Below are 10,558 nucleotides of genomic sequence, written 5' to 3'. Positions count from 1 at the left end.
TTTGCACAGAATAGGAACTAGTTTTTCACTTTCCTGAAAGCAAAGCAAAGAGTAAGATGCACACCCACATCTACCAACAAAGACCTTGTAGTTTGGACGACTCTGCAGCATGCCATTGTAAGAAAATCATTCACAGTCTCGGTGGCTCCCCCAGTGTCGGGTACATGCCTCGGATTCCTTCCAAGTACCCCTCGAAGAACCCATCCAAGACCCACCTTCCAATTCCACACACTTGAGAGACTTTGTTGTTGTTTCTCACATGGCGCACATTCCTCGTGCACCCCCCGAATGCCTTGATGCCGCTGTGGCCACAATTTTCTCCAGGAATTGCTACTACTACTGCAGACATTCATTCATTCATTCATTCATTCATTCTTCCGGTGAGGTAGTTTACTTTCTGAGCTTGGCGATGATGATTTCTTTTTTCACCTGCTGCGGTGTTCATGACGATTTCTATCACATCGATTTTGTCTCTGCTTGTGATTATTTTCCGGAGCAACGATGAGGAGTCGTGCATTGTGGGAGGTGTAGGGGGCAGAGGTAGGGGCAGATTGTGAAGCTTGATTGAGTCGCATTGATGCTTCTTTGAGATTAGCTGGTTTGTGATTTTAATGGATGGTCGGTATTAATCAAGTTGGGCTTAAGATTTTGTCGGAGGTGGCTCATGTGATCGGTGGGTGGAGTGGAGTACCTGGGTCGGGAGTAGAGCAGGTAGTGTTTGAAGTCAGTAGCACTGGTTGTGGAATGGATGGCGGGAATTGTGGCCACAGAATGGAATTTAGTCGCACGATAGGATGTGGGCTAGCGTTACGGTATGTAGCATGTGTTAAGGTGATTTGTGCGAGTGATGCGCCATTGTCGGTATCGATTTTGAGGCTTTTGCGTGATGCTTCTACTTAGAAGGCTTTCGAGCAGTCTAGATTGAGTGTTAGTATGGAAGAATCAGACCTTGGTTAAATCTCTCAAAAAATTGATGCAGTATCGATTCCTAATGCATTGGTTTTTCAGTTGCGTATAATTTTCGCTTCGTTGTGAGTGTCGATGGACTAGCTTCAATTGTGCAAGGCATAATGTGATGAGGGTGTGATGAGAATGTAGAGATCGAGAAACATTTCTAGACATGCTTGTCAACCAGTTGAATGCTTCTTATGGACCACAGTGTTAGGGTTTTCTCATACTCAAGGTGGGCAACTAGCAATGGCAGATGGGGTTTCGCACGCTCGCACATCGCACCTGGCAATTTCTGTGAACAGTTGTGGGTAGTCCGAGTAGATAGCCTCACCAATGGCTGTAAGAGTCTTGGAATTTCACTAGTGTCTAGTGAATGGCATTGTGACGTATTTGAAGAATTAGAGATAACCGAAAATTTTAGTTGTATCAGGTGCTTTGTTTTTGCAAGTTTTGAACCTGGATAATGGTATTTGCGAATCCCGTGCAGTGAGAATAACTGTGATTCAATCATTGAAATGTATCGCACAATAATTCGCTGATAGATCAATGATAAGGTACTCTGGTTGAGAAAACTTTGATAAGAGAATGTTGTTCATAAGTCGAGGGATCTAGACTGAGAGGTACTCATTTTAATCGCTGGTGTGGAAATAACCTCGACGATTCAGAACCTTAGTTGTGCGCAAGTTGTGGTGTCGCATTTGCAGGAAGAGGATGGTCACACGCTAGAATTTTGCATCGCAGTACTCCATTGCAAGTGTAGAATAGACATTAAAAGTTGACACTTTGTTTCATCGCTATAACAGATGGCTGGGTTTTAGAACAAGAATAGTGGAGAATTCTCATTTGGTTTGGCATGTAATACAGGAAGCCGGATTCTACTTAGCTATGGTAGAGCTGACTGGTTAAAGAGCGGATCCGTAGGGGCGTTTTACAATACTCGGAGACCTTCGGGGCCAAGAGCGACTGAGGGAATGATTGATTGCCATCTGATGTTGGAAGCTCTTTAATTGTGGGCTGTGTGGGAGCGGGGGAAACGAAAACTCTGGCATGCAAGGGAAGGACATGCCAGGGGTCAATGGCGGAGGGCCCATGTGGAAACAACTTAACAACGAGCCCCCTGACTCGCCCACACACTATAGTGACGATGAACTCATGTTGGGCTATCGGGATCGAGGGATGGAAAGTCTGGATTACGAGGTCGTTGAAAGCGTGGCATATCGAGAGGACCAGGTAAAGTTGTGATCGAGTTTTCTGATTGGGTGTTAACACGCTCTGGTTATGCAGCACTGCAGATGATACTTTCAACCTATGTCTTCTATAAAGAATAGGTGTGAAGTTGGATTGGAATTAAATGATGTGTAGGGGAGTGGTCGTACTAGACATACTTGTAGAATGAGGCTACAATGACGAGTTTGAAGTTCAGAGACTTTCTATATGGTGAAGAACAGATGCCGGCTGAGCATCTTTCTTTGATGTGACACAAAGGATGGCCATAAGTGCATTTTTATTTCTTGCTTGATGGTTTGCTGAGAGACTGTCGCCGTAATGAGAGCACGTTGCTTAAAGGTTTTAAGGCTCGTTGCAGGCTCAACGGGGAATTTGGCATCATGCTTCCTATGTAACCTTAAAATGGACCTTTGCACTTCTCATTGGTATAGGTATGTCTTAGCCCTCTGTTCTTTTGGACTTGTGTTCGGTTTTGGCAATCTTGGAGCCTTCTTGTGCTTTCTCCAATGCAAGCTGTAGCATTCGAGGGACGTTTTGAACTGCATCTAATTCATCTGAGATCACTTTAAGTTTAACTATAGACCAAGACCTGGTCAAATTTGTGTAGTAGGAAATTATTTTTTGTGATTTTTGTGCTTTTAGTAGTGAACACGAGATTGCTATTTTTGCAGGGACTGGACTTGCTGCCTTCTTCATTAATATTGCAGTCGAAAATTTTTCGGGATGGAAGTTTGCTGCTACGTTTGCTGTCATGAAGCACAGTTACTTTCTGGGCTTAGTCGTCTATATTGCTTGCAATGGGGCTTTAGTTTTCTCATCAGTTTACATCGTCACCCAATTTGCACCCGCTGCAGCAGGGTCTGGTATCCCTGAGATCAAGGCCTATTTAAACGGTATGGAACACATGTGTGCAACGTACTTTCAGTTGTTTCCTTGCGCCTGTTTTTTTTCGGTTCTGTATTACACCTTCAACATTTTAAGACGGCGACAAATCATTCATTAATTTTGGATTTCTTGGTTTGTCTCACAAATTGAAGCGCTAAAAGTGTAGAACTGTTTTGCAGGTGTTGATACTCCTGGCATTCTCTTGTTTCGTACACTTATTGGAAAGGTGAGAAGTATAGGGTGTATCACAAATTAAATTGGCCTCAACGAAGTATTATTTAATTTCAATTTTTGGCGCCAATTCGATATTGTAGCGTAATTTTGTTGTTGCTAATAACAAGCAAGAGTGTGCCGATACGAGAATTCCCAACTAATCACGTAGCAAGCTGCTTGGATGATGGAAGATCAAAGATCTTTTGAGTGAGCAGTCAAACAAAAAGTCCTCAATGTTTCCTGTTTGTATGATGGGCAGATTCTGGGTAGTATAGGTTCAGTCGGAGGAGGGTTGGCCTTAGGCAAGGAAGGTCCCCTGGTGCACACGGGCGCCTGTATTGCATCTGTACTTGGACAGGTAAATGATCTCAACTTCTTCAGTCCTGGTTGATAGAGAGATTTGATGATATGCTTGAATACTTTTGTTTCACAGAAAGGCTCTAGAGATTAACATGGGTCAGTTTTAGGATTTATAACGAGAGCAGGCATTTGACGGATCTTGAATGCTTCTGAATGTGCATTTTTTATTTGTTTATTGTTAATCCTACTTTGTAAGTGCAGGGCGGTTCAACCAAGTACAATGCGAATTGGAGATGGCTTCGAAGATTTAAAAATGATCGTGATCGTCGTGATCTTGTAAGCTCTACAAATTTGTACCGTCAGCTCATTCGTCTTCTAATAGCCACGTTTTCTTCCGTGGACAGTGTCAAGAACACGTGAAATGTAGAGTAATGTGCGTGCTTGAACGTTCGTGATCATTTGATGGATATTTTGCTGTCCATACGAGTTAGTGTACTAAATGTTGGAAGTCGATGAAATCATTGGATAGCAACACAACTAGTTTCTGCCACCTTTGATGCTGTGGTGATCTTAAACCTGATCATTGATCGATATGAGGATAACTCTTCGGTTCAGTTTCTCTCCATAAGTGTCTCATTTCCATCAACCTTGAGCATAGATGATAGCTATGAAGTGCTGATATTCGGTTATCCCTTATGTCTCCGATTACGGATTCCTCTCCTGTTTTTTAATTTTTATTTTCTTCTTCTTCTGGGTTTAGAGAAAATGATTCAAGGGCGTTAACTGTGCTATTTACTTAGGTGACATGTGGCTGTGCTGCTGGGGTAGCTGCAGCCTTCAGATCTCCCGTCGGAGGTGTCTTGTTTGCACTTGAGGAGGTTACCTCCTGGTACTTTGCTTTCCCTCACGAATTCCTGCCTGGATCGCAGCTGCAACCTTGTCTGCTCATCTAGTGCTTTTATCACTTTGGTTAACATAGGTTAAGTGACTCTAGTACTGTACAGGTTGTGTATGTTTTCCACATTAGCAGTATCTGAAAACGCGATTGTTGGTTAAGGTGGAGGAGTCAACTTCTATGGCGGGTGTTTTTTACATCAGCTGTGGTTGCTATTGTGGTGCGGACTGCTATGGGTTGGTGTAAGAATGGTAAATGCGGACACTTCAGTTCTGGTGGATTTATCATATGGGATATCTCGGGGTAAGCTGTGCGTTGCTTGCGGAGGTGAAATGTTTGATTTTTGGCGTTGTGAGGAAAGAAATTTGAACTTTTGCATTTTTGTGAGAGACCCTGTACAAATATGAAGTGCTCTTTCAATTCTCGACACGATTTTGAGAATGTTTAGGTGTTTAGTGTAAGTTCATTATGCTTGTCATTTTACGCCTCTCGTTCATGTACAGGGGTCAGGATGACTACTCATTTTATGAACTTCTACCCATGGCTATGCTTGGTGCTATTGGCGGACTATTGGGTATGTGGCAGTTAACTCTGTTCAGCTATCATTATGGTGGGGAATGATTTTATTTTCCTGTTAAGTAATTGGATTTGTGATATTGAGACATATTTTACACAATTGTTGTGTGCTGGTGCTCAAGCTTGAGGTTGATATCATTTTTCTACCGATTTGTTTGCCATTTAAGAATGATGGTTGTGGCAGGAGCACTTTTCAACCAGCTTACCATCTGGATCTCCACTTGGAGACGAAATGTGTTACACAGACAAGGCAATCGTGTAATGGTACTTAATTCGTCGAGTGGGTATTTGACGAACGGAAGTGTTTCAAATCGCCTTTTATGTCCGTTGCAGTTGTGGAACTATGGCCATACTTGGATTTTGACCAGTTAAATATTTTTGCATTTAGCGGCTAGTATTATGTCAGATATCGTTTCCTCGACTACTTCTTTGTAAACTTTCATTCATTGTTTGTTGGGCCCATACAAGCCAGTTGTTTAGTACCTTGACATACTGACGCTGCCTGCCTCGTGAACTCTGACTTCGCTTCTGAAATGATGCAGATTATTGAGGTTCTGTTGGTATCGTTGATAACATCCATTTTGTCATTTGGTTTACCAATGATGACCACTTGCAAGCCTTGTCCGGACCCCGCCAAGTACCCAGATGTGACATGTCCCCTCCCTTCGAGCAATTATGGCAACTATGTCAATGTAAGTTCTTGATGTGAAGGCTCCTTATATTTGCTTAAGTGGTCTTTACTGCAAGTAGGGATGTTAAGCAGCTAAGATTCTTGGAGAAGGGTGATCAATTTAGGATGGTCAGTTTTTTGTTCAAAGGTACATTGTTGAATCTCATCTTTACAATGTGGTATTCTTTGTGCTAAGCTGATTTCGTGACATATTCTTTCATGTCTGGAATTTCACACACACACATATATTCAATTAACTTTGTGCTTTACCGTGTGTGAAAGGTTTGGGAAATAATACTTACCGTTCTTTTCTTTTCCTTATTTTGAGAATGATTTGACCTGTGCAGTTCTTTTGTTCAAATGAAAACGAATACAACGACCTTGCAACAATCTTCTTTAATACACAGGTTAGATACTTGTCCACTTCTGGAGCTCTCTGTGCCTAGTGAGACTGGAGATGGATTTTGAAGATAATCGACTTTGCATAACGAAGTAACTTCACCTTCTACAATTTCCTGCAACACGTCCAAAGAAGGAAGTAATTCATAAATATCTCAATTTGAAATATTGCCAACCGGGATTGTCATGATAGAAATATGTTCTACTTTGTCTGATTTGTTTAACAGGATGATGCAATCAGAAACCTTTTCAGCACGAATACCCCAAATGAATATACGACTCGTAGCCTCCTGACCTTTCTGGTAAGTCACATACCATCTTGCAATGTGTTGGGTATTGATCATGCGTAGATGTTAAGCTAGTATTCACATTTCACCATCCCATCTCTCCACAGCTAGACCAATAAATACTTCATCCTTTTCACCTGGGCCTGTGTAATTTAGGTGTTTTCAGTGACCTAGCTCGCCTTGCAAATTCTAAATGAATATGTGCAGGTTATAGGTCACTGAGTGTAGGTGGACTATGTGCAGGTAATGTTTTTCTCTCTTGCGGTGTTGACGTTTGGAACAGCTGTTCCTTCAGGGCAGTTTGTACCAGGTATTATGATTGGTGCAACTTATGGGCGACTTGTCGGAATCTTGGTCGTCAATGCTTCGAGAAAGAATAGTGTTGACGAAGGAACGTACGTTGTGGAAACTTCCAACTGACCTGTTCTTTCATGATTCTGTTGGCTTTTTACTGTTTCTTTTGTTCTATTTAGTGGCCCTTGTTGTTCACGGGGGTGTTTGTTTGATTGTTAGTTTCCGTTATATAATCTCTTTTGCTTGCTTTGGCACCTGGCGGAAGGGAGGAATGATTTTCCTGCAGAGGATGACTCATCCTCTTTTCTTCAGGATAACCTTAGCCGCTGGTTACAAATTTTAATTCTGCTCCGGAACATTTGTGTACAGGTACGCTTTGCTGGGGGCTGCCTCGTTTCTTGGAGGCTCAATGCGGATGACTGTATCGTTGTGTGTTATTATGGTGGAGATCACTAACAACCTCCAGCTTCTTCCACTCATTATGTTGGTCCTCCTCATCTCTAAGGTGTTCAATCTCTGCAATAAATTACTCCTTTCTTGTGCTTTTATAAACGGAAAGTTTGATGCTGTCCTGCCTTGTAGGAGCATTTTTATACCTTCGCTTACAGTCATTGACAGTGCAGGCCGTTGGAGATGCCTTCAACAATGGTTTCTATGAGGAGCAGGTAAAGCTGCGAAGTCTTCCTCTTCTTGAGTCAAGACCTCAACGTTTTATGCGGACTTTGGCTGCAAAGGATGCTATTAGCACAAGAAAGGTAAGACAAATTTGATTTAAATGAAGGGATTGTTTGCATGATGGAGTAATGTGGTGCCCTTCATTAATTCTTGTTACTGTAAGTTAATCCTTCGAAGTTATTTGTGTGCTATTAGTTACTAATTTTGTAGCTTAAGTCAACAGACCTTATTTGTATGCATAAGAGGCTTATTCGTACCAAACATCTTATAAGCATTGTGGAAGGTGTACGCTGAAAATCTTTTGGCACTGCATGGGAATTGCAGGTTGTGCAGTTCTCAAGGGTGTCAAAGGTTAGTCAAATTGTAGCTGTCTTGCGAAGTACCGACCATAATGGCTTTCCGGTAAGTTCTGGATATGGAATTACATGCTTGCAAGGCACTCACGTTATGTTTTCATCGCCCATGATGTGTTGTTTTATTTATTTATTTGTTTGATTTTCCCTGGTTCCCTCTACTTTTCAGATGCGGAACTGTGATGTGGTATACGAGGATGCAGCCGATTGACCCAGTCGCACAGTCTATATGTTGTTTGCGTAATTGAGGTTATCATTGAGAAGTGTAGACATGCAGATTAAGCGTTTTAGTGAAATCACATCACTTCAACATCAGTAAGAGTTGTTGCTTCAATTGACTCTAATGAGGTCCTTCACTGTGAAGGTTGTTGATAACCTTGATACGGGAGAGCCTGTTGTGATTGGCCTTATTTTAAGAAGGTGCGTTTTCATCTATTTCTTCGCCCCCCTTCTAATGTTCTAGACATTTATCTCTTGAACCACCACGCACATCTTACATATGATAATAATATCCTCTTTTCATGTTCTGTGAACCTGTTAAGTTTTAGCTAAGCACATGTTGTGGGATATGCAGCTATTTACTGGTTCTTCTTCAGGCCAAGACAGATTTTCAGCACAACTCCTTGCCTGGAGACATAAGAGGTCAAATAAGTTTCAGGTAACAGATGACTACTACGTGGCGCTACTTTCAGAGTTTTCTAGGTTAAGGTATTTTGTGGTCTTACTGAGAAGCACAGCTCACCTTTCCTCTCAATTTGAGTTTTACGTCGTTGGATTCGAATAATTATTGCAAGTGCTCTCTGTTACCACGTGGTTAATATTGGCTAACATATGGAATTTAGCGATTGAACGCCGATGTTGCCCTTCGCAGATATAACATGCGAGATTTCACGAAACCAGTGTCTAGTAAAGGCCTTTCTATCTACGAGATCAATATCAGTCCTCAGGAAATGGATATGTACATAGATTTGCAACCATTTGTGAATCCTACACCATACATTGTTCCTGAGGATATGTCACTAACAAAAGTACGTCCTATTTTGTACTAAATCTAATTGTTTGAATTAGTCCATTATGTGTTGTTCTTTTGCTCAATGCAGCATCTTTGGATGGAGTCTAATCATGCAGGCACATTAACTCAATATTATCCTCTAGCTACTCTTAAGCTCAGCTAAATGGAAGATACATTGTAGTCTCTAACCCCTCAAATCATGCAGTGAGACCTCTGAAATCAATTAGTTCTTCCATCCTTTCTAAATGCAGCAGTGTCTTTGGTTGATGCTGTTAGCAAGTAGCTGATAGTTCAATTGAAATCGTGCAGGTTTACAATCTATTTCGGCTGCTTGGATTGCGGCATATATGTGTTGTGCCACGGCCTTCACAAGTCGTAGGAGTAATCACTCGAAAGGATTTATTACCTGAGGTGAGCCAGTCTTACTCATTTTTTATTTTGAATCATGCTTAATCAGTAATCTGGAAGCTCCTCTGAACGGATCTTAATTTTCCAGGATTACCACTATGAAGCTTCCGCAGATCACTTCCAGTAGAGTTAGAGAACATGTTCAAAGGGAATTCAGTCTATTTCCTAACACATGGTTTGCCCCGTTATCAACTACTTTTCCCTCTGTATGAAAGAATGTTGATGTTCTGGGTTTTGTAGGGGAGCATTCATCTCGTACAACATACTTTCATTTTAATCATTGATTCTGGTCTGGAACTCGCCTCAATCTTTTTCAATGACATCGATACCCTTATTTCTGTATATTCTTACAGCGAACTATTGGGTGTCTGTTCTCAGGTGTTGGAAGAAAAGAATGGTTTGGAAGAGCTAATGAGCAGTCGAGGAAGGTTGGATGCAGATGCATGATAATCCATCCTCTTTTTATCTGACAAGTATATGCTCTCTTTAGATATGCTCCTCAGACCTCAGAGCACCTCAAATCCGTAGTCGCAAAATGTACTGTGACTCTGGTCCAACCATCTACGGATTTCGAAAGCGTTTGCACATAATAATCCTTATAAAAGGGTGTTGCTTCGCACAAATATCTTCAGGATATTTTTAAAAGTTAAACTCCATTTACTATTCTGTTGGATACTACTTGTGCCTAGGGATTGAAAGTTTCGCTCATGATGTTACAGGTATTTTCTTCCCCACGATCGCAACCAACCACTCCTGGAGGACTTGATGTGAAGCTTCGGTAAGTGCAGGGACCGGCTCCATATGCATGCCACGGACAGTGACCTCCTCGAACACTTGATTTCAACCTCGCACAACACTGCTATAGATTCCACAGGTCATTTCGTTTGCACGAAGGTTACTTTGTTTTTATTTCCAAATTACTGATCCGCAAAACCTACAGTTGCCTGTCTTTCCAACTGATGTCATAGACCAACACAGCAGCAATACCACAGTGCACAGTGTGTGCTGCATCTGTTTCAGAAAGAGCAAAGAATGAGTGCATGGGAAGCGGGTAGGGGTGCGGGTGGGGTGCTGCAACATGGGCACAGCAACATCCTACGGGGGTAGCATAATATAACAGCATTGGGTCTGACTGTCTGTCTGTCAGCGAGAGAGAGAGAGAGAGAGAGAACATGAAACTAACTAATTGTGTCACGAACCTAACTAACTAACTAACTAACTCGCTCACTCGCTAACTAACTGTGCATCCCACCCTTCCCTGCCCTTCCCTTCCTGAGCCGAGCTTGGAGTTGCACCGTGGTTTCGTTACGGTGCCCAACAGCGGGCGAAGCGATAAGTGCGATTGCAAAACAGGCCCAGACTTCGGATACAAAGTCCCGAAGACCTTCCTCGGACATCTCCTCTTCTCGTCTT

The 10,558-nt window shown here is 42.1% G+C and overlaps 1 protein-coding gene across 3 annotated transcripts; it reads left to right on the top strand.

Annotated features, from left to right (window-relative positions):
* The first annotated feature begins 427 nt into the window (after positions 1 to 427).
* Positions 428 to 10,062, top strand: LOC112275481 (chloride channel protein CLC-d). 3 transcript variants are annotated; one of them, XR_002967743.3, is made up of 24 exons: positions 428 to 540; positions 1,816 to 2,181; positions 2,537 to 2,609; positions 2,850 to 3,071; positions 3,243 to 3,289; positions 3,536 to 3,634; positions 3,838 to 3,912; positions 4,377 to 4,465; positions 4,634 to 4,774; positions 4,975 to 5,045; positions 5,232 to 5,311; positions 5,590 to 5,739; positions 6,065 to 6,124; positions 6,344 to 6,418; positions 6,647 to 6,798; positions 7,067 to 7,202; positions 7,321 to 7,452; positions 7,697 to 7,774; positions 8,090 to 8,145; positions 8,300 to 8,383; positions 8,597 to 8,753; positions 9,047 to 9,148; positions 9,524 to 9,682; positions 9,865 to 10,062. XR_002967743.3 is itself a non-coding variant. In XM_024505834.3 (24 exons), exons 2-24 carry the CDS (start codon positions 1,999 to 2,001, stop codon positions 9,914 to 9,916), a joined length of 2,364 nt encoding a protein of 787 aa, XP_024361602.1. In that variant the 5' UTR covers positions 428 to 540; positions 1,816 to 1,998; the 3' UTR covers positions 9,917 to 10,062. The 3 variants fall into 3 exon arrangements, 2 of the variants coding, with proteins under 2 accessions (XP_024361602.1, XP_090102681.1); XM_024505834.3 differs by having other exon boundaries at positions 9,524 to 9,573; XM_090246555.1 differs by lacking the exon at positions 428 to 540 and adding an exon at positions 571 to 711 and having other exon boundaries at positions 9,524 to 9,573.
* The last annotated feature ends 496 nt before the right edge of the window (positions 10,063 to 10,558 follow it).

The sequence above is a fragment of the Physcomitrium patens genome, chromosome 23 (assembly GCF_059467195.1).
Source record: "Physcomitrium patens ecotype Gransden chromosome 23, ASM5946719v1, whole genome shotgun sequence".
In the NCBI taxonomy this organism is placed as follows: domain Eukaryota; kingdom Viridiplantae; phylum Streptophyta; class Bryopsida; order Funariales; family Funariaceae; genus Physcomitrium; species Physcomitrium patens.
The sequence above is the reverse complement of the archived record's forward strand: the minus strand, read 5'-3'. Positions and strand labels throughout refer to the sequence as shown.

Coding starts and splice junctions, on each gene's coding strand:
- LOC112275481 (XM_024505834.3), top strand. CDS start 1,999: ATGCAAGGGAAGGACATGCCAGGGGTCAATGGCGGAGGGCCCATGTGG. Junction 6,799..7,066: donor AATAGTGTTGACGAAGGAAC/GTACGTTGTGGA, acceptor ATTTGTGTACAG/GTACGCTTTGCTGGGGGCTG. Junction 9,149..9,523: donor GAAAGGATTTATTACCTGAG/GTGAGCCAGTCT, acceptor GTCTGTTCTCAG/GTGTTGGAAGAAAAGAATGG.